This window comes from Lacerta agilis, chromosome 16, assembly GCF_009819535.1.
Source record: "Lacerta agilis isolate rLacAgi1 chromosome 16, rLacAgi1.pri, whole genome shotgun sequence".
In the NCBI taxonomy this organism is placed as follows: Eukaryota; Metazoa; Chordata; class Lepidosauria; order Squamata; family Lacertidae; genus Lacerta; species Lacerta agilis.
In genome coordinates, this window is record NC_046327.1 from 32,364,132 (window position 1) to 32,387,774 (window position 23,643).

Consider the following 23,643-nt stretch of genomic DNA (forward strand, 5'->3'; position numbering starts at 1 on the left):
TCTACATCTCGAGAGAGAGTGTGGCTCGCCCCCCCTCCCCAATCCCCTTACCCCCCCCTCCATGCTTTATGGGGGAACCAGGGTTAAGAGCCAGGGACATTTTACCGATTATGTGAGTAAAAAGCTAAACTTGAGTGGTAAAATAAATTGGTCACTGTATAAAAAGGCTAATATGTTAAGAGTCCTCTTTTTTGTTTTGTTTCCTAAAAACAAAAACAAAAAAACCAAAGCCACACGAAAGTCCACAGATCTGGGGGGGGGGGGCAGGAAGTAATTGGTGGCTGTCCCCAATGGCAAAGGCTTGGGGCTCAGGGCAGTGACTCCAGGGAGTAGGCACTTCTGAATGGCTGAAGGGGCCAGGCCAATCAATCCAGGAAAAATAAAGTGCATTTCAAGGAAAGAGGAGCTTGGTGTGGTTTGATGCCGCAGTGGCATTTGGCCTGCCCTCTGAGCAGAGGAGGTGGTGTTCACACCTTAAGTAGCGATAGCAGCCAACTGCCTTGCCAAGTGGCTATTCACAACCTGGTTCTCCCTCCATCCTACCCCAGAAAGCCAGTGGCAGGCACAGTGGCACGAGGGTGCAAGTTAAAAGCTTCCTTTTCAATCTGGCTCCCTTCTCACTGGTACACGCGCATACATACACACAAACAAACAAACACACAGAGTCTACTGACTTGCAGTGCAAAGCAGCTACTGATTCCTTAGAGAGAGCTCTGCTCCGACCAGCCCTACAGAGGGGGTGGCTGCCACCTCGCCCCCATGAGAAGGCAGGCCCATTTTGCCCAGGGCAGCTGGGAGGGAGAAAGCAAACACCCCCCCCCCCAATGCATGCCACACCAACTGCGCATACACTACGGGTGACCCACCCAGGCTAGAGGTGGGAAGCGAGGAATCCCCTTCCTTTATGCAAAACTGCAACCATTGCTAAAGGAGGAAGCAAGCGGCACGTTTCGATCCGTTCCTGCTAGAGAACGTTTCGCAAGGGATCTAGTCTAGCTAGGCTTGCCTCCGAAGGCATGGCGGGGAGGGAGGGAGGGAAGGGGAATTATTGGTTGGGGGGGCGCATCATCAGCATGGAGACCAATTCCCCCCCCTCCACCCCCATGGCTCTTATCCAAGATCTTGAGCGGGCTGCAGCCATCATGTCTTCTCTTCAGGCAAGCAAGTCGCCTCCCCCAGTTTCTGCAGTGGTGATTTGGCGTGACCTTCCTCCTTGGATGGGGTCCCCCGCAGAGGGCATTGCACCGTCCTTCCCCCAGTCAGCTGAAACACTGCACCTCTCTTCCACTCGCGCCCTGCTGTTGACTCGGAAGTCTCCAAGCCGCAGGCCTCGTACCGCGGCCAACTCGGCACTCAGTTTAGGTTGACCCGCAGGTAGGAAGTGGGGACGTACCCCTCGCCCCCTTTGCTTCTCCGCACACGGGTCCACCCATCGCCCTTGTCCTCCTCCATCAAGCCGAGCTCTTCGCCCTCCAGCATGGAGATCGTGCCTTCACTGGAACCTGGAGTGGAGGGGGGGGGGGAGAGAGTGAGCAAGCAAGCCAGCAAGTGAGCAGAAACTTAAGAAATAACCCAAAAGTAAAAAGGGTAAAGGTCAAGGACCCCTGGGCGGTTAAGTCCAGTCAAAGGCGACTATGGGGTTGCGGCGCTCATCTCGCTTTCAGGCCGAGGGAGCCGGCATTTGTCCACAGACAGCTTTCCGGGTCATGTGGCCAGCATGACTAAACTGCTTCTGGTGCAACGGAACACCGTGACGAAAACCAGAGCGCACGGAAACGCCGTTTACCTTCCAGCCACAGCAGTACCTATCTATTTACTTGCACTGGTGTGCTTTTGAACTGCTAGGTGGGCAGGAGCTGGGACAGAGCAACAGGAGCTCACCCCATTGCGGGGATTTGAACCACCAACCTTCTGATCGGCAAGCCCAAGAGGCTCGGTGGTTTAGACCACAGCGCCACCCGCACCCAAAAGCAGAACTGTAGCAGGAGATGTACAAACCATTGACAACCACAGCAAGCTTGGAACATGGGGTGGATGTGAAAAGAAGAAGCCAGGACTTTACCAACCTCTGTCCCAGACAAATTAAAAGCAGCAGTGGTTTCCATAGCCCTTGTGTAAGTTAAGATTGACTTTATTTAGGCTGGTTTACCTCTGTCTCCATAGCCCATGCGGCTGGGACACTTGATCGGTGTCCCCAGCCAGGACATCGGCAGGGACACAGCTGTAGCAACCCCTCCACAGCCCCAGAAAGACTGTATGGGGTGAGCTTTGCCATTTTGGATGAACCACTAGCTCTCTTGGGGGGGGGGGGTGTCCTGTGACAGAGACTATTCACATTCTGAGGGTCTGCCAAAGTGCAGGAAAGGCACAACAGAACTCAGGTTCCGGAGAATCTTCCTTTTCGCTATTGCACTTAAAAAAAGAAAACTCCCCGTAGGAATGTACGGCCGGTCCCTGCTGGATCAGACCAGAGGCACCCTGTCCCCAAAGTTCCCATAGAAAAGTTCCCTATGCAAAGCAGCCATATTATTATTATTACTCAACTGAAAACCCTCAACACTGAGACCCTAAACTGAAACCGACTACAATGACCATCATCCCTAGCTGTGGCTGGAGTTGAGCAACATCTGGAGAGGCACAGGTTTCCCTGTCTGGGGGCTTCTGAGACTGCAGCATTGCTGGAGCTAAGCAGATAAAGGCCTGAGGCTCCCAGTGGCCTCCTACCTGAGCGAGATGTGTGTGTTTTAAGTGTGGGCAATGCCCCCTGAAATTGCGAGAAGCCAGAGGGGTTGCCAAATGGAAGTATACCTGAAGGAGTGTCTCCACTCCCCATCGTTCAGCCCAGACACTGAGGTACAGCGCTGAGCGTCTTCTGGTGTTTCCTTCACTGTGAGAAGTGAGGTTTCAGGGAACCAGGCAGAGGGCCTTCTCGGTGGTGGCGCCCGCCCCGTGGCACGCCCTCCCATCAGATGTCAAGGAAATAAACAACTATCTGACTTTTAGAAGACATCTGAAGGCAGCCCCGTTTAGGGGAGATTTTAATGTTTGATGTTTTATCGTGTTTTAAATATTCTGTTGGGAGCTGCCTAGAGTGGCTGGGGAAACCCATCCAGATGGGCAGGGTATAAATAATAAATTATTATTATTATTTTGAGGGGTGAAAATGCGCAGCAGAAGAAGCCCCAATGAAACAATTGTGCAAATTGGATTGTTTTGCACATGCTTTACAAATAAAACAATTTGCGGGGATTTATGCAGTGTAAATTATGTGGATCTTGGGTTCCTCCCCCACTTCAAGGAACCATGGCTACCTTTGCTTTCTCTATTACTTATAGGATGAGGAATCGCATTTTCCGGATACAGGACGCTACTTTTTGTTAGAAAACTGTGCTGGCGGGGCAGGAAGAGAATATGACTGGGTCTCTTTCTAAGGCGAAGCCATAAAGGCCAAAAGGAGCCCGCCCCAGCCGCTGCATCCTTCACAAGGCGGCGCTGCCAAGTTAGCAGGGTGAAACAGCACAGTCCAAAAGCAGGACTGTACTGTTCCTTGCAAATATAGTAACTGGGCAATATTGCTGAGCAGCTACCTTCAAACTGATAGAGAGCCACACAGGTGCCTATGGGAGACGTCAACTCCTCCTCGAAGTCGTCATCAAACTCGGTGTAGATGGGCTGGTTGAGTGTGTCCTGGTTCTCATCAGAGTGGGTGGTGTTGAGGCTGCAAGGGGAAGGGAGAAGAAAAAGAGAGTGGAGCTGGTTCTCTCTCCAGCACTAGGATCAAAGCAAGTCAAGGAACCAGGGCTGCTGGGCTCTCCCGCGAGAGCTTCCCTTAAACAAATACTTCCCACTGATATTCAGGACCTCTGTATTTATGCTGCACCACAAGTGGCAATTGCTGAATCTGACCAAGAGCCAGGAGGGTCAGTATCAGTTAATGGGACGGAAGTGGGAGAAAAACCAAAGAAACGGGAGAGAAAAATAAATGTCCTCCTCATCGAAAAGCAAACAATCCCTTCCCTGGCCCAAAAGGTACGACGTTCCAGCTGCTAACCTACGCAAATCTACCTATTCAATTCATGCTCACAATGCACCAATAAAGTAGGTGCACTCTACAGAGGATAAGGTGCAGCTCACGCGAGTGAGCCAAGCCACTCACCGCAGGGGGCCATTGTCCATTTAAGTTCTGAGAAAACCACCTTAAACGAACATCAAATACGGGGTGGTTATATTTGCAAGTAACCACCAACTGACTTCTGTGAATGGGTCACGGAATCGTACAGTTGTAGAGTTGGAAGGGACACCATGGGTCATCTAGTCCAACCCCCTGAAATGCAGCGCCGCTCATGTTTTGCATAGGAGTGTGACCCATTCACCTCCATCTTCTGTTCTCATGGCCTTGTGGCACCACTGTTTTGAAACCTTTTCCTTCTCTTTAAAAGTTTGTTTGGGGGTGGTGGTGTAGCTGGGGGTTGTTCCCTCATGCATGTGCAGAGGGCTTTGCTTCTTTCTTCTGACAACATGGGTTCTTTTGAGTCCTAGCAACTACCCTGCTGGGGACTCGACAGGACTGGGTTTTAGTTTCATTTTCATTATTACAGTCGTACCTCGGGTTACGTACGCTTCAGGTTGCGTACTTTTCGGGTTATGAACTCCGCTAACCCGGAAGCGCAACCTGAAGCGTGCGTGATTCGCGCACGCGCAGAAGCGATTTTTCCCGTTTTTTTCGGTCGGCACGTGTGCAGAACGAATTATTCAGGTTACGTCCTTTTTTGGGTTATGTGCTGTAACCCGGAACAAATTAAGGACGTAACCCGGGGGTACCACTGTATATTATTATATAAATTATTATTCTGTAGTTCCTGTCTTCTTCTACTGATCTTTGTGAGCTCCAGGTTGCTTTCCAGTAAAACCACTGCACTGCACACTGGAAAAAAGCAACAGGCCTCAGTCTAGGAAGAGACTCCGGGGCCTGGTGCAAGATGACAACAGCATGAGAGACTATGGAAGGGGACAATACCCTCAAAAAAGCAACTGACATCAGCCACAGCCATAGGCCAGGTCTCCACTGCTTCTAGGAACAGAAGCAACTGGACAATGTGTCTTGACTTTTCTGCTGCTTCTCTCTCCAGCCTATAACATTCAAGGCTTAGGGACAATTTCATGTCCCCAAAGTTAACTCTTTAGACGGAGGTTGGGGTGTGTGTGTCAAGCAACAAACTGGATACACCAAAAACTAGGTTTCGGTGGAAATGTTAATGAGAACCCGTGATAAGGCTGTTGCAAATACGTGTACTGTGGTACCTTGGGTTCTCAAAGTTAATCCGTTCCGGGAGTCGTTTGACTCCTGAAACCATTAAAAAAAAAAAAAACAAGGCGCAACTTCTGGTTGGCTGCAGGAGCTTTCTGCACTCAAGCAGAAGCCAAGTCGGAAGTTTGGCTTCCCAAAAGCGTTTGCAAACCAGAACACTTACTTCTGAGTTTGTGGCGTTCGGGAACCAATTTGTTCAGGAGCCAAGCTGTTAAGAGTACCAAGGTACCACTGTATTGGTTTTTTCAGATTCGGATCTCATTCCCCCTTCTGCTTTAACCATGTTATTTACAATTCCTTATATTAATGGGGAAGGTCTTGAGACTCACAGTGTGTAACAACTTTTAAAGACTTTAAAAACACATGATACACAAACCCTTAACTAATGTCAAAAATAATAATCCAATGTGTTTGGGGGGTTATTGGTTTGCTTTTGTTTATGTATTTTGTGTTGTTATATACTGTGATTTTATCTTGTAAACTGCCCTGAGACCTGCGGGTACAGGGCAGTATAGAAACTTAATTAAGTAATTAAAAATGAATCTGCTGCTCAAGGAAGTTTTGAGGCCTTGGCTCCGTTCCAACGAGCAACTCAGCCGATGTAGCTCATGCCAGCAGCCCTTCCAGGGACGTGCAGAGATTCAAATGGCTCAAACCCTGGCTCATCTTCTGTTCATAAAAAGGAGGGCCCTTGCCACACCTGCTACGGGGCAGCCGGAAGTCCTGCACCTTCCCCTGCAAACCCAGCTCTCACCTGTCTTTGTCATTTGAGCAGTTATTGTTGTTCAGGGTGCTTGCATGATCCAAGTGGCGATTGTAGCGTGTGACACTATCAGGTCGGTTACTCAACATCCTGCTCTCTGCGTCTGCCAACCAAGCCTATAGAAGAAGGGACACGGGTTAGGATTTCACGGCACAGGTAACAGGTAAAAGTAAAGGACCCCTGGACGGCTAAGTCCAGTCAAAGGCGCCTCGGGGGTTCTGGCGCTCATCTCGCTTTCAGGCCGAGGGAGCCGGCGTTTGTCCACAGACAGCTTTCAGGGTCATGTGGCCAGCATGACTAAACCGCTTCTGGCGCAATGGAACACCGTGACGGAAACCAGAGCACATAGAAACACCATTTATCTTCCTGCTGCAGCGGTACCTATTTATTTACTCGCACTGGTGTGCTTTCGAACTGCTAGGTTGGCAGGAACTGGGACAGAGCAACGGGAGCTCACCCCATTGTGGGAATTCGAACCGCCGACCTTCTGATCAGCAAGCCCAAGAGGCTCAGTGGTTTAGACCACAGCACCACCCGAGTCCCTCATCTTCCCCACAGCTGTCCTGTCTGCTGTGGCTTCTTGAAGAATGAGAATGTGTGGGTGGCCACAATGATCCACAGAAGAAAACAAGGCCCTCTCCCCCGCCCCAATATTTCATTCATCCCTGTTCTAATCAGGCTTCCACACATGACATTTAGGGCTACCTGAAGATGTTGTGATGCTCAAGGTAGAAAATGGGGGAGAAAAAAGGACAGATTGCTCCTCCTCCTGCTCCTCCCCCCTCCGTGTAACTTGTCAGGAAGCTGCTCTGTGCAAATGTCATGGGAATGAATAGCAGCAGGGAAGGTAAACGGCGTTTCCATGCGCTGCTCTGGTTCGCCAGAAGTGGCTTAGTCATGCTGGCCACATGACCCGGAAGCTGCTCCCTTGGCGAATAAAGCGAGATGAGCGCCGCAACCCCAGAGTCGTCCGCGACTGGACCTACTGGTCAGGGGTCCCTTTACTTTACTTTTAAGGGGGACCTGGAAAGTGCAAGAGAGTTGCCCCCCCCCCACTTTGCCTGCTAGTCCCTTACTTCACATTTCTGGACTTCTAGTCGCAACCTCTCAATGTTGCCCAGAGTCTCAGAGATCTTTGGCTCAAGACTATTAGGGTCTCCCATCTGCGGCGTCTTCTGGTAAACATCCTTCATCTTATTTAAGGCATCCCTGAAAGAAAGGAGGAGGGCAAAACATTCTGCGTTGAGAAGATGCTCTAAAAAAAGCAGGTTCGTAAAACCAGGAATCCATGGGGTTGGCCACCTTGCACTGCCCAACAGGGCCATTTAGGTACTCTTAACCTTCCGTGCCGTCCAAAAGCTAAAAGATTCATTCGTTTTTCCAGAGGGGTAGCTATGCATGCTGTTTTTGCTGCAAAATGCTAGAGCCCCGAGGCACCACAAAGACAAATGCATTGCAACTATTATAGTTTCCTGGGCTAGAGTCCACCATCAGATGCATGGTTGTAATCCTAAATATAGGCAGCGTCCTCATTTGCACATCACGATAAGCCACTATGGTTTAAACTGTGAACATGGCTTTTCCTGCAAGAGGGTCCCTGCATGGCACACCCCTTCCCTCTAGTTTGCATGGCACAAACAAGTCACACTGTGACTTTCTGGATCATCTGATTCTAGACAGTGGCTTGTTTGTTTCAAAGAAACTATGGGCTGGAAACACGCTAAGAACAAACCCTGGTTCATTTCTGGCTTTCTGTTCATGGTTTGCTTGCAACAAACAAGCTATGGCCTTGGTTTGGATGACACAACGAGTGGTTGGGCAGGGGGAGAAAACGCATGGCAAGAGAGAGGCACGCTCACGATTAAACAATGGTTTAAGACACTAGTCCGTGGCTTATCATGACATGCAAACGAGGGCAGCGAGGTCAGAAGGAAATGAAGGGCATAATCCAGAGGAAGCTTAAGCTCAAACAATGATTTCCAGAGTCTGATCCAGCAAATGGCAGCAAAAAATACAATAGTATCTTGCGGCACCATAAAAGGCTAAACAAATTTATGATGGCATTAATTTTCATAGTTCATAGAGTTGGAAGGGACCCCGAGGGTCATCCAGTCCAACCCCCTGCAATGTAGGAAAGTAATAATAATAATAATAATAATAATAATAATAATAATAGTTTATTTATACCCTGCCCATCTGGCTGGGTTTTCCCAGCCACTCTGGGCAGCTCCTAATTTAGAATATTAAAAACACGATAAAAACATCAAACATTAAAAACTTCTCTAAAAACGGCTGCCTTCAGACGTCTTCTGAAAGCCAGGTAGTTGTTTATTTCCTTGACGTCTGATGGGAGGGCGTTCCACAGGGCGGGCGCCACTACCAAGAAGGCCCTCCCTAAAAGCATCCATGACATCACCTTTCATACAATTAAGGATTTCTACACAAAAGCAAAATAATGACAAAATATTGCACAGCCTTAAGATCCCTATGATTATTTGTTTATTTTCTATGTCACCCTTCATATGAGGATCACAGGGCGGTTTACAATATAAAAACACAAAAAGTATTTATCCTAGTAACCAGTGCTTTTTTCCAGGGGTTCAAGGCTACACAGTACTGCCCCCCCTTTTTAAAGTGTGGCACTTACTGTAAAAACTTCATGGTGAGTACACAGTGGTACCCCGCTAGACGAATGCCTCGCAAGACGAAAAACTCGCTAGACGAAGGCATTCGTCTAGCGGAAGGCTGCCCCGCAAGACGAAAAAGTCTATGGGGCTGCCTCGCAAGACGAAAAATTTTCGTCTTTTTTTTTTTCGTTTTGCAGAGCGCGGCTGTCATTGCCGCTCCGCAAGACGAAAAACCCGCTAGACGAAAATTTTCGCAGAACGAATTATTTTCGTCTAGCGGGGCACCACTGTACCAGCACCTATTTTTCTAGGGGGAAAGGCACTGATAGTAACAAACTAACAAAAAATAAGCAGTTTGAAAGGCCTTGGATTGTTTGATCAGCCAAAGGCATGGGAGAAAAGGAATGTTTCACCCAGCTAGGCGAGCATCCCTGGGGAGAGCATCCCACAAATGGGGAGCCACTGCAGAAAAGGCCTTGCTCTCATGTTGCCGCCCTCCAGACTTATCGTGGGGGAGGGAGGCACACGAAAAAGGGTCTCAGAAGATGGTCTCAGATTCATATGGGGAGAGACCCTGAGCCTTTTAAAAGCTTTGTAGGTCAAAACCAGAACTCTGAATAGGGCCTGGAAACTGATGGGCAGCCAATGCAATCAGGCCAGGATCCTGTTTGGAAAAGACCAATGAGATAGTAGCCTTTTTGTATTAAAGGCTGTAGGTATTTACCTGGGAGTAAGTCCCTTTGAACTCAAAGGGGTTTACTTCTGAGCAGGCATATAGAGGACTGAATTCTAAGACGGGGAGTAAAACTGCTTGGGCTAAGCCTAGTGTTGGTAACACTGAAGGCTAGATTGTTCATGGATATTATAAACCATTATTAACTATCAAGTTTTAATTACAGATTTTGAAAAGATTCAAATTCTGAAATCTCATTTTTTTAAAATTTATTTTTTTAAAAACAACTGCCAAGAGCAAATTTTAAGCACTGCTTAAACCACACAAATCCCATCTTAAGAGCCTAACAAGCGAAGAGGATGGCGGTTTTCGGTTTCTGACCTCTGATCTAGTTCTTTCTGCAGCTCCCGATTCCTTTCTTCAATCTTCTGCTGGAGCTTTTTTCTCCTCTGTTCTGGAGGCAGATGGCTAAAGTCCTCCGTGATCACAGTCTGGCAGCAGGAAAACACACACACATGAATGGGATTGGTGCCCTCAAGGCGCCTCTATGCGCTTTGCCCTGCTGACCCCAACCCCTGCTTCTTCCCTTGTCCACCTCATCTGTCCAGCCCATCTGTGGTTAGGGTACATCAGATAGCACAGCCCCAGGCACACAAAGGACCAATGACAGCTTTCAGGCAGCAATGATCCCACGCCCTAAAGCAGGGGTCGGCAAACTAAGGTCTGTGGGTTGGATCAGGCCCAATTGCCTTCAGGATCCGGCCCGCGGACTGTCCGTGGATCGGCGTGGAGATTCCGTTCCTTCAGGCTGCGCTATTTCCCCCCTGTGCCATTCCACCCCCACCCCCCCGGGCTCCCTCACACACTGTGGCACCTCCTCCTCCAGACTTCTCCCTGCCCTGCCTAGAGGAGGAAGGGGGCTGGGCTGAGCTGGCTGAGCGCCATTTTAAGCAGCTCCTCTCCGGAGCCAGCCCTTTCGCGCTGCTCATCTTCCCTCCACTGCCACCCTGTGGGCCAGAGAGCGGAGCGGATGAACTCACTCTGCCCACCCACGAGAAGCGGCGGCGGCAGTCCCTGTGAAGGTAAGCGCATCAGCTGGGGGTGGGGAGGAGGAATACTTGCCCCCACCTCTTCTTCCAGCTCTCCGCCGCCCCCCCATGCCGCTTCTCCGGCCCGCCACAAGGTCTGAGGGACAGTGGACAGGCCCTGCTGCAGCAGATCTTGCTTGCCCTACCCAGCTCTATGTATAGGGCACTAGGGCAGGCCCACCAGAAATAATCAACAGTGCTTTTGAGCATTATTTCAGCAGTTCTTATGGCAAACCTGTAAGGTAGACACCCATACCTCCCCCCCCCCCCGTGGGGTGAAAGTGACTGGGGAGTGACTTGGGGCAGGAAAAGTGGAAAGGAATAGGCCAACACCTCCCCCACCTACATGATCTTCCACTCCAAACTCCCGTCTTACCACACAGCTTTGGAGGGCAAATAAATAAATTGGGAGGGGGAAACCTCAGGCCACTAAGCAACATGGGACTTCTTAGCACACAGCTAGGGTGAAAATGCAGCAGCCTTCTTTTCCACCCATGTGTCATTCATTCTCTACTGTGCGCTGTAAGGGTCAGAACAGAGGGGCAACAGGCGCCCTCACTGGATCTAGTCAAAAAAGCAAGCCAAGGCACCTGTGACTTTGCTGGACAAGAATTATCACAGCTGGCTGTGAGCCCAACATGGAGATCTCAGCCATGGCTGGTCTAGCTTGCCATGGTAAGGAATTGGACTATCCCTGTCCTAATGGATGCTGCAACCTGTCCCACTTCCCAACCCTCTTAGCCTTGAGGATAGCAGGTTAGCCAGCAAGAAATCTGGTGGGTTCTGCTGTAGAGAGGAGGAGCTGGGGGTGACGGGACTCAATGTTTGTTGGGTCCCTTCCAATTCCAGATCTGTAGGTCTTTCTATAACAAGGGACCACAATCAGAGTCTCACCAAGGCTGAAAGACAATCTACCCTGAGGCTGCTTGGCAGCGACAGAGTGTGTTCGCCTCCCTCCGACAGGGTGTAATTCGACTTAGCTGCACAAATCACCAGAGTTATTTGCTCCATAAGCGCCGTCTTCCAGCACACTTTTGCTCATCTGCTTTTATGGCCTGAATTGTGCGGACTGATTGGTAAGAACTGATGGGCTTTGCTTTGGGCAGAAGGGTGCCTTCCAATTTCTCCCACCACCTAACCTTGTAACAAGTTCCCAAGTAAAAGCTGCCTTATCTGAGACCTGAACCCACAGCCCCTAAGAAATGCAGCAACTAAACCCTCCTCTTCCTCCAACTTTTACTGTGAACTGCTTTGGCATGATTTCGTGGAAGCGTGCATAAGAATACTTTAGGTATGTAAGATTGGAAAGTGCGAGTCTTTGAAACTACATTCATGCGTGGACTATGGCTGCCAGTTCATTGGAGCTAAAACTAGTTCTTGTTTGGGGTCTGTGCAAATAAAATATAATAATAATAATAATAATAATAATAATAATAATAAGGCACAGCTAAAAAGTCAGTAACCCAAATCTCAGGCAGACACTCTAAGATATCGCCTGAAGTCACTTGTGCTAGTATCTGACCTCAATGGACCTCATTGCCCTTGCGAGACTCCATGTATCAGAGGATCTATAGGTCAGAATGGAAGAGGGAGGGGCAATATCTGTCTTTAAGACGTTTTATAGGTATAGGTCAGACCAGAGGCCAAGAAAGCAGCATAACCAGCTGCACCAAAAACAGATAATGGATAGACTGACTGCATATTCAAATCTTTTCCATATTCAGTGTACTGGCAAACAGTGGCTGCTTTGAAACGAATAGGTGAGGGCCCTGTGATCTAGGATTTTGGCTTTTAAAAAAAGTGTCTTCTCAGCACCAAAACCACGACTGGTTTTCTACGTGGCAGGCAGGTGCCTTCAGAAGCAGGAGGCCCGTGATGCTGGTTCAGCAAAGAGGAATTGTCCACTTACCCCCCGTTTGAGGCTGCGGAAGGACGTGATGCGGGGTTTGACTGTCTTATTGATCTCGTTCAAACAGTAAGACAGGGGGTCACGGGTGAATTTGGGGGATGGAGGTCCATTGATGGCAGATGAGGAAGGGGAGGAAGTGGAGGAGGAAGGGCAACTTAAGGGAGAGAGGGGAGGGGGTGGAAGCTAGCGACAGACAAGGGTCGTGAACAAGAAACGAAACACAAAAGAATGGAGAAAAACCGGTAAGAAAATAAAAAGGCGCACAGAGACACACACACACACACACAGAAAAAAAAACCACCCCCAAAACACAACAACAACAACAAAATTACAGTACATTCCATCTATACGGTACATTCTTACAATGGAGAGCAACACATTGGCCAGATGTTTTTTTAGAAACCATTTTCCCTGAGAAGCAATGGCTAAGTTCGCTGTTTATATTGCCTACCTCAACCACCTGACCAGACAACAAATAGCAATCCAGTGTGCTCAATATAACAGGAATGCACTGTAATAAAATCCCACCACCGAGAATACAAGGGGAAGTGGGGGGGGGGAGGAGGCAGGAGGCAACAGCACAAGATGTAGAGCAACATTTCACCATCATGGACAGTATGAAAAAGAAAGAAAAGAGAGTTGCAGAGTCATGCCAAGATGCGAAGCTGGCTTTCTGTGTAGGCATCTCATTCAAACATGTCCTTAGATATTGCCCTCCCCGCCCCCAAATCCTGAAATTCCTGGTCACCAACCCCATGATTTAAGGCCTGGCCCTAAACTGAAATACCACGGGAGGATGAGGTTTGAAGGGATGGGGCACAATATTAGTAGAAACCATTTTTGAAGACCAGGGAATTCAGGAGCACTGGATACTTTGAGCGAGCCATCGTTTCCACCCCCCAATGCTCTCCCTGTTTCAAATTAAGCCTTCAGAGCTCCTGCAACTCACCCCCTCTTCCCAATGGACCCTTCCCCCTTGAAATGCTGCTTTGTGGTGCTTTACTGAGAGCACCCTGATGAAAACACACAACCTTTGTCTCTCTTGGAATGAGTCACATGGTGGTTCAAGGGATTCCTCGGAGCTGGACCCAAATTCCCTGCGCCTCTGAAGGCCACTCTGCCAATCAAGTTGAGAAAGCAGCGTGCGATCGCTCCAGGGGAGCACCCCACCCCGACAGCAGCTTCCTGTGGAGCTGCGCAAAACTGGCACTTGGTTTGCAACAGCTGGAAGAGTCATGGCCGAGGAATTGCGCCGGACTCGTTCCAGAGTGGCTGCACCTTGCTGCAGGGGAGCTGCATGCACCTCGGGAGCCCTGCGCAAGCTAGGAAGGGGAAATTGCTGAAGCTCAGCGGGTGAGAGTCTGGTCAGGGACTGGATGGGAGACCGCCTGGAAAAAAAAACCCGTTTGCTGCCTTAGGTTCCACGGCGGAAGAAAGATGGGGAATAAAGGCAATACATATGCACAGAAAGCAAATGCTGTGGAAAAACATCGGCAGTGGGGCTTAAAAGGCAGCAAGCCAGAATCTAAGAGACTTTATCTATCAAGGGAATGTTGGGATTTTGGCATGCAAACCCTCACTTGGCTCAGAAGTCAGCATCTCAAAGGACTGTTGCCGGGGGGTGGGTGGGTGGGGGAGGTAAGTGAGAGGCAAGAACCATCAGAGCTGGTGTGGGACACATGACGGAAGGAAAACAAGGTTTCCTCTGAGATTATGAACGGCCTTTGCCCCCTCACCTCCCGGATGCAGGAAGCAAAAGAAGTAGGGGCTATCACTGAAGGTCTTTTGGGTGTCCCACATGAGCTAAGAGGGGGCCTGGCAAGTTCTCTTAGAGAAACACTGGATCTGGACCACAGCTCCCATCTTCCTCAGCCAGCATAGCTGATGGTGAGGGGGTGGGGGTTGTAACCCGACAACAACCAAAGACCCAAGGTCAGAAGAGTTAGTGCTCTTATTTCCTCCCCAACTAGAAGACACTCGTGGCTACGCAAGGAGAAAACAGGAAGCAAGAAGCAAGGCAGCACACAGGACATGGAAGAAATTACACAGTGTTTTTTTTAAAAAAAAGGGATGCAAGGCAACGGAGAGGCCAGCAACAGATGTGAGCCAAGGCAGCTGAGTCTGGCACTCCTGTGACATCTGCACGGCGAGATTTGCAGGACAGATGTGGCTGAGGAGAGTACACAGCCCAGATCTAGCAGCAGAATTTTTTAGGGAGCGAAACGAAGGGCAGCTTAAGAGGAAAGAAGGAGAAAGGAACCTTCACAGCACCTGAGGAAGATGTTCAGGTGGGAGAAGGAAGGAAGGAAGGAAGGAAGGAAGGAAGGAAGGCCTTGCTAAAATGAGCCTTTTGCGAAAGAACAGCCTGTGCACAAGTCATAAAGGAGCCTCTGGAGAAAACTAGCTTGAAATGTGAGGGCTTGCTGAAGCAGATCTTGGGCCTATGCCATAACCATCTCCATAATACAAACACAGGGGTCAGCTAGGGACTGTAGGGAAGAGGAACGCCCTCCTCTGAGTGACAGGGGCAGCTGGAAGTCAGAATAGCAGGTTCCAGAGGCAGAGATCCAAGGCTTCCATAGCAGAGAGCCTGGGTGACTCAAAGGGCAGGAGGCTGATCTGGCCAGTGGCTGAATAAAGGGAAGGGAGCGGTAGCCAAGTTAAGACCTTACAGCGGCAGAGGTGACTACCATTAGTTATCGCGACACAACCACTACAGTTGAACCCCGGGTTACATACTTAATCCGTTCCGGGTTACAGTACGTAACCCGAAAAGGACGTAACCCAAAAAATTCGTTCTAAACCCGAAAAAACAGAAAAACCCATGAAAAACGCTCTGCGCATGCGCAAATCGTGCGTACGTCGGGTTGCGCTTCCGGGTTAGCGGAGTTCGTAACCTGAAAAGTACGCAACCCAGAGCGTACGTAACCCGAGGTACGACTGTATGGGGGAAGCACTGGCCAGGCCCAGAAAGTTAGAGGACAAACCTCTTTGCTAAGGGCTAGTGCAAGCAGCCGGAAAGGAGACGGGAGAGGGCAGCCAGAAAATGGAATGACTTGGAGGGAGGTGCAAAACCATGGCATTTGCTAGCTTGCCTGTCGTGCTGCCATCTAGCAGACGGGCAAAGTGGCAGAGGCAGGGAGGAAGGAAGGCATGAGGTCAAAAGGGGAAACCTGCTGGAGATCCAGGACTCTGGAGAGGAACCCAGGAGATGGGCACTGTGGTGATCACCCCTCTCCTCCCCAATCGCTACCCGCTCCCCCCCAATTTTACTTAATCACACTTCGCATCCTGAGCTGCAAACAGAACCTGGTAGCAATGGGAATCCCACAAGCCTGAGGGCCAATGGGTTGAGGGCAGAAGGACAATACTTCCCGACAGAGTGGATTTGATTTAAATCAAATTGATTTAAATCACGATTTAAATCATTGTCAGTAAGACTTGATTTAAATCTTTTTTTTTTTTACAGAAAGACTCATTCTTGCTGGTATAATCTTAATATTTGCAACCAGATGAAGGTTTCATTTTTGGAATAATAAATTTTCAGAGTAGTTTTTACAGTTATATCAAAAATTACTGATTTGGTTAAACTATTAGAAATACACAGGCAGACAACTATGAAATTATTGTTAAATGTTTATATTTGGACAACTTTTCTGCTGTACTTTATTGGAAGGAGAAAAATAATTGTTTCCTTAATAACAATTTAAACAATTTATTTAACTAAAACAATAACATTATAGCATATGTATCCATGTTAACTGATGTGGTTGAACAAATTTTTTTAAAAATAAAAAAGCTTAGATTGAGTTTTAGCACACATGAAAAACTTAAAACAAATCCTTATTTACTGATGAATAGCCTTTGGACTATAATATAACTTAAACAGAAAACTATCCTTAGAAGGATTTTTCCTCCAAAAGCATTTTATTTTAAAAATGCAATTTAAATTAAAAAAAACCAATTTAATTTTTAAAAATCTGTTTTTTATTTTTTTAAAAAAAATCATTGGTTTTTTTATCCACCCTGCTTCAGATACTTACTAGCGGACTCTAATCCAGAGATCACTAGGAGTGTAGCTAAATTCTGTTGCATCGCGTCAAGATTTAGACATGCCGTGACGTTAGCAAATATTAGAGATAAAGAGTCTACTTAATCCCCTTAGGAATGATTTTAAAGTGACAGATTGGTGAGATATCTCACCAATTTTTAAAGTCTAAATGTGCTGATTATAAAATTTAAATGTGATTTTAGTATATAGATGCTATTTATGAAACGAATTGTTTTATTGATTTTCTGGTCTCTGACCGTAATAAAGACTATTCATTCATTCATTCATTCATTCATTCACCCTGCTTCCCGGCTACCCTTTTTCAGGCTGTCCCAGGCCCTCCATGCCAGTCCTTACCTTGCTCTTCCTGCTGAAGGGCCAGCGCTTCCCCTTGCTCTTGACCAGCAGGCGGGGGTCCAGGCGACCATCGAGGGTGCCGCGGGGGGTGCCAAGGCTGCTGTCTGATGAGGTGCGATTGATGGGTTGGCTGAAGTCTTCAAAATCCATGTCTACTGGCCTCTCAAAGCCCGATTTGTGCAGTTCAATCAGCATCTGGGAATCCTACAGGAGAAGAACATCCTTCTGAGTGACCTTGAGGAATAGAACTACCTCCAGCCCAGTTGTGCTGCTGAGCCAACACAGTACAAACGAGCTGGGGTTGGGGACACCCGTTATCAGCCCTGCTGAGGACCAGAGGAGGATATGGCAGAAATTTTGTGGGAGTTTGAGAATACACTGAGTTTGTGGGATGTAATCCATCGGTACGGCCAAATGCAACATTCCTTATTTCCCTTGAGTGGGAACAAGCAGGGGGACATCCAGTCAGTGTAACTCCCTGTTCCACTGGTCTGGAGCTTCTTCCCCCTGCATGTGGCCTGGGAAATGGGCATCGCTCTGCCTGACTCCACAAAAGAGCCATGCAGCCATTTTCTCAGTTCGTCTTGTCTCTTATTGCTCTCTTGCTGATCTTTTGCTGCCATGCTGCTCTCCTGCAGCCATTTTGCTCTATTAATGTAATTTTGCTGTCTGCTGGCTCTCAGCCAGCAGCACATGAGCTCAAGTCTCCCTATGAGATAAACTCACTCTTTCTTTGTGTAACTATTAAGTAAAGCCTGCCTTTTAGGAATCATATCGTGAACTGAAATGTGAGTAAATGTTTTGTTATTTTGCTCGAAAGACTTCCGTGTCTTTTTCTTTTAAGAGGGATTAAAGGGGACACCAGGAAATAATCTTAAGAGATTCAAACGAATCTGCAAACTAGCTTCCAGCTATATTGAGGGGAATTTGCTCTGCTACATCACTTACTAGCATGAGTGAATGAAGGATAATACTTATTCAATATATCCTTCCCTACTATCCTTAACATTCCCACAGAGTTGACTGCCTGCATAGGCCTGATGGGATAGAAAAATGTCCAGCAGGCTTTTTAAAAGTTAAAATGGAAGGTGTCTGCCGAAACTCTGTTGGCCACAATGCTGGGGTGATGACAGCAAAGGCTCATTTTCTGATTGTCAACAAGGGAACATTGCCAACTGATGATCTCAGTGGTTAAGCTGGGATGTAAGGGTTCAAATGGTCCCTGAGGTACCCTGGACCTAAGTTGTTCAGGGCTTTGTAAATTGATACAAGGAGCCTGAACTGGGATTGGTAGCAGGTGTAGCAGCCAGTGCAGATATTTTAACAATAATGTCACAAGTTCTCCAGATATCCCCATCAGCGGCCTGGCTGCAGCATTCTGCACCACCAGCAGCTTCCAAACCAGACCCAAGGGCAGCCCCACACAGAAAACATTGCAGTAATCCTGCCTCGAGGTTACCCTAATGCCCTAAACGGCCTCGGTCCAGTATACCTGAAGGAACATCTCCTCCACCCCCATCGTTCAACCCACTCCCTGCAAGAAGCGAAGTTACAGGGAACAAGACAGAGGGTCTTCTTGGTAGTGGCGCCCACCCTGTGGAACGCCCCCCGTTCAGATATCAAGGAGAAAATGAACTATACAACTTTTAGAAGACATCTGAAGGCAGCCTTGTATCGGGAAGTTTTTAATGTTCGATGCTTTATTATGCTTTATCTACAGTGGTACCTTGGTTCTCAAATGCCTTGGTACTCAAACAACTTGGAACCCAGACACTGCAGGCCCGTAACGATGTGTTCCCATTTGCAAACTTTTTTTGGAAGCCGAACGTGCTCCGCTTTGAGTGTTACGCTTCCGATTTGAGTGCCAAACTTCCATTTTGATTGTTATGCTGAGTTCTGTCTGTTTTTGCTATTTTGCGGCTCTTTTTGTGTGACTGTGTGGAACCCAGTTCAGCTACTGATTGACTGATTGTGTGACTGCAGTACACTGTTTACTGCTTTTATTTTATGGATCAATGGTCTCGTTAAGATTGAATGAGTGAATGAATGAATTTATTTTTACGGTCACAGACCAACTCACTAAATCAACAATACAAGAGTAATACATTAAAATTTGCACAACAATACCATACACGTATATACACGTACACAGCAGCATTTAAAATATATAGATTAGAATCGGGGCATTTAAAATATTGCCTTAAAATTGCCATTTAGGGTTCTTGTTTTTAAAAGTCTGGAACGGATTAATCCGTTTTGCATTACTTTCTATGCGGAACTGTCAGCATTCGTTTTTTTTTTTTTTTTTTTGCATTGGGAAACGGCCATAGCTGTCAACTTTCCCTTTCTTTGCAGTGGGAAATGGCGCTGGAATAAGGGAATTTCCCGCAAAAAAAGGGAAAGTTGACAGCTATGTTTCTATGGGAAAGCGTGCCTTGGTTTTGAAACAGACTTCCAGAACGGATTAAGTTTGAAAACCAAGGTATTCTGTAAGCCACCCAGAGTGGCTGGGGAAGCCCAGCCAGATGGGCGGGGTATAAATGATTATTATTATTATTATTGTTATTATTATTATTATTACCCATTCATGTACTACTGCGGTTATTTGACAGCACACCAACTATTCCGCAGTACACGGGGGAAACGTTACAACTTATCTGGCAGGCACTTACGTTCTTCTCATCCACCACATCTGCTGCTGCCTTCATGCCCTCCAGGCACTTTCCAATAATGGGCATAACTTGCTGCTCAGTCTCTGAAAAAACACAGTAGCCTTCCTTGAGGCGGAGTGTCCGCCGCTCGTCCATCTCTTGCAGCTTCTAGGAATGGGGAGAAGGAAGGGAGCAACACACACAAAAGGGACAATCAGAACTTGAGGATTAGAAAGGGAAGGTACCTCACAGGGAGCTAGGATCCCCTCAACACCCCCGTCCCACCGGAACCCACATCACCCACAAAACGAAGAGGCCCGTCTGCTTATCACGCCTCTGTTCCTTGCAGTCAGCAAGGCATGTGGCACTGGTAGAAGAAGAAGAGGAGTTTGGATTTGATATCCTGCTTTATCACTACCCGAAGGAGTCTCAAAGGAGTTTTATACAACAATTTCCCGTGAATGCTGGATATTGAGCGAATGTTTTATCTTCCTTATCTTTTCTAAAGTGTGCATGTGGTGTCTTTGGTCATGCCAATCTTCTGTTTTCAAAAGTAGGCGCCCCCCCCCCCAATTCATGATATAACCCTAGTTGCTGGCATATTATCTTTTAAAGAAACAGTTTCGAAATCAATTTGCTTCTAAGAAGAGAAGAAGAAGAGTTTGGATTTGATATCCCGCTTTATCACTACCCGAAGGAGTCTGAAAGCGGCTAACATTCTCCTTTCCCTTCCTCTCCCACAACAAACACTCTGTGAGGTGAGTGGGGCTGAGAGACTTCAGAGAAGTGTGACTAGCCCAAGGTCACCCAGCAGCTGCATGTGGAGGAGTGCAGACACAAACCCGGTTCCCCAGATTATGAGTCTACCGTTCTTAACCACTACACCACACTGGCTCTCCACACTGGAAAGGCTGGTGCAAAGTTTAAAATGCCATCTTAAAAAAACGCCTGTTCTAATAGCTGCATTTGGGTTTGATCTAATGTGGTAATGTCCAGGCTCAACTTCCCAGTTATCTCCAGATAAAATGATTTCAGGTAACAGGACAACAAGGGTGTGGGTGCGTTTTCTAGCATTTTCAGGGCTGTCATCAGTAGACTGCAAACTGGCAAGGATCAATTTTAATCGAAGAAGCAATAAACTGCCTTATTTATTTTCTAAACTGTGTTTTTAAAGTTTTTCTGATGAGGCAGTGGGAAATTAATAAGAAACCCTTTTAAAACCACCTTTCCTTTTTTAAGAGGGGTAGCTATGGTTTGCTGCCAGGTTATCTCAAAAAGGCCCTTATTACTGAGGTTTTAGTAGTACGCAAACGCAAATTTAATTTTTTTAGTTTTAAAGCAGGCGGTTAATCAATTAGCAAAGGGATCCCATGCATGCCTCACTCGGACTTTAGTCCCATTCTGCTCAATTTGGAATATACTCTCAGGCAGGCATGTACATAATTGCAGCCTGAACACTTTAATTGTGTGGCAGCCCTAATAATGTTCAATGAATTTTTTTCTAAACTAGCCCATCCCAGGAATGGCACTTGTGAAGTCAGGAAAGGTTAAGAACCATCCCACCTTCCTCCATTGCCCCCAGAAAGGAGGTTCTGCCTGCTATCTTTGTCGTGGGATCTTTCCACATTCCGATTTCAACCAGCACCTTTCCCCACAAATGCTAGAAGCCTTCCCCGCAGAGCAGAGAAGAGCTGCAGTGGCCCAAGGTGAACTTCCTGGCAAAGACATGTGTTATAGGTCTCCAATGACCTCCACTGCCAAGTTATTTTCTTCTGGGGGAAGGCTGAGAGCTTGTCTAATATCTGAAGTCAGAGAGAGAAAATATTCCACTAGGAGGAGCCACGAAAAGAGCTGCTCTAGGAGAAGCTCTAGTTTTTATGGAACTCCCTTTTCTGAAAGTTCCATGGCGCTTGCTTCATTTTAGGTGATCTGAGGCAGACCTATCTTTTCCTCCAGTGTGATGTAGTGGTTAGGAGCGGTAGACTCGTAATCTGGTGAACCGGGTTCGCGTCTCTGCTCCTCCACATGCAGCTGCTGGGTGACCTTGGGCTAGTCACACTTCTCTGAAGTCTCTCAGCCCCACTCACCTCCCAGGCTGTTTGTTGTGGGGGAGGAAGGGAAAGGAGAATGTTAGCCGCTTTGAGACTCCTTCGGGTAGTGATAAAGCGGGATATCAAATCCAAACTCTTCTTCTTCTTCCTCCGGCTTTTAGCAATCCCTGACGTTCGCTGCTCCCAATCTGCTGCTGCTGGACAGCTAGTTTTCAGAGCTGTTGCTCTTTCCCCTTGTTGCAGGGATGGAAAGATCAGAGTATGTTTCTGGTTCATGCTAGTTTCACACGTGTTTGTTCTTAAGTATGTTCTGCCCTGTTTCCACATCAGTATGTGATTAAAACAACAACAACAAAACCCTGCATTAAAATTTGCATTTTGTTATTTCCGCCCCCACGACCTGCCACAAATATGCTTTTTGGATGCATTTAAAACTTATACATGCATTTTGTTATGTTTCTTTGAGCAGAGAACTGTATCGTAAAATTTTGAGAAGGGCAGACACTGAAGGATGATTGCATTCTGGTCTGTGTATTAGTGTGGAAGTGCAAATCAGGTTGGTTCACTGAGAAGAATCCCTATATGGTTGATTTTTATACAGCAAGGTTCATTTTAAAATGTTGTTCTACCGTTTTTTATTGTTTGTTGAGGGCTACTCTGCAGGACTACATAGGGTAAAGGGAGTTGCAGAAAACTCTAAACTAAAATGTTAGGAAGTTGCTGGGGAAATCCAGCCAGATGGGCGGGGTACAAATAATAAATATTATTATTATTATTATTGCTTAGAGAGACTTGCATTGAAGATTTGTGGCATCTCCAAAAAGTAGAACTGGCTCTGATTGTGGTTAAACTTCTGTAGATATGAAGCATATTCATTCTTGCTCTCCTCAGCCATATGACTCCTCAGGTTTGCCTGCTGCTTTGCCTGGAGAAGGTAAGGGGGAAATGGATCAGCAGAAATACTTTGGTTACAGTAAGCTCTACAGCAGAGGTGGGGAATCTGTGGCCTTTCCAGGTGCTATGAGATCATAGCTGTCAACCCTCCCTGCTGTTCCCCACTGCTATAATAAGGGAATTTCCCGCAAAAAAGGGAAAGGTTGAGAGCTATGTATGGGATTCCAATTCCTACCAGCCCCAACTAATATGGCCAGTGCTCAGGGATCAAGGGAGCCCAGCCAAGGTTCCCCACCCCTGGGCTTAGTAAGTCATCCAAACCTAGGCTTGTGGGTTTAGCTCTCCCAGACAAACCACAAGATGTAAACCGTAGGACTGTCTTGCAGACTGTCTCGCCAGAGTGGTGCATGCTCTAGTTTCAGGGAACCAGGCAGAGGGCCTTCTTGGTAGTGGCGCCCGCCCTGTGGAACGCCCTCCCACCAGATGTCAAGGAAATAAACAACTATCTGACTGGATCCCCGTAACTTCGCTTCTCGCAATGAGGGAACCGCCAGAAGGCCCTCGGCACTGGACCTCAGTAGAGATGCTCCTTCAGGTATACTGGGCCGGGGTTGATTAGGACTTTAAAGATCAGCACCAACACTATGAATTGTGCCTGGAAACGTACTGGGAGCCAATGTAGGTCTTTCAAGACAGGTGTTATGTGGACTCGGTGGCCACTCGCAGTCCCCAGTCTAGCTGCCGCATTCTGGATTAGTTGTAGTTTCCAGGTCACCTTCAAAGGTAGCCCCACATAGAGCGCATTACAGTAGTCCAAGCGGCAGATAATCAGAGCATGCATCACTCTGGCGAGACAGTCTGCGGGCAGGTAGGGTCTCAGCCTGCGTACCAGATGGAGCTGATAAACAACTGCCCTGGACACAGAATTGACCTGCATCTCCATGGACAGCTGTGATTCCAAAATGACTCCCAGGCTGCACACCTGGTCATTCAGAGGCACAGTTACCCCATTCAGGACCAGGGAGTCCTCCATACCCACCCACCCCCTGTCCTCCAAAAAGATGATGTCTTGGCTTTAATGGCTAACTGGAGAAAGAAGCTGTGGTTTGCTTAGAAAGCGTTCCTAAGCAAAAGCAAGGGGTCATTTACGGGGCACAAGCAAACAAGGGACTCGGGATATCCGTCATGACTTCCACTGCAGAAGGACTCTGCAACCCTCCTAAACACTATTAGGGATGGGGAGCAGTGGCACCATCCTATTCCTAAGCACT

At 47.6% G+C, this 23,643-nt stretch overlaps 1 protein-coding gene across 2 annotated transcripts in view; it reads right to left on the reverse strand.

Annotated features, from left to right (window-relative positions):
* Nucleotides 1-1,058: 1,058 nt before the first annotated feature.
* Nucleotides 1,059-23,643, reverse strand: part of TRIP10 (thyroid hormone receptor interactor 10) — a 78,838-nt gene continuing 56,253 nt past the window's right edge. Inside the window, exons 7-15 of one of the 2 annotated variants that reach the window (XM_033174085.1) lie at nt 22,275-22,403; nt 19,449-19,595; nt 16,777-16,980; nt 12,369-12,551; nt 9,753-9,862; nt 7,148-7,280; nt 6,063-6,187; nt 3,588-3,718; nt 1,059-1,502 (exon numbers count right to left, since the gene is read on the reverse strand). In XM_033174085.1, coding sequence (XP_033029976.1) covers nt 1,354-1,502; nt 3,588-3,718; nt 6,063-6,187; nt 7,148-7,280; nt 9,753-9,862; nt 12,369-12,551; nt 16,777-16,980; nt 19,449-19,595; nt 22,275-22,403 — 1,311 coding nt within the window. In that variant the 3' untranslated portion in view covers nt 1,059-1,353. The remainder of the gene's footprint in view (nt 1,503-3,587; nt 3,719-6,062; nt 6,188-7,147; nt 7,281-9,752; nt 9,863-12,368; nt 12,552-16,776; nt 16,981-19,448; nt 19,596-22,274; nt 22,404-23,643) is intronic. The other variant, XM_033174084.1, reaches the window with a different exon arrangement.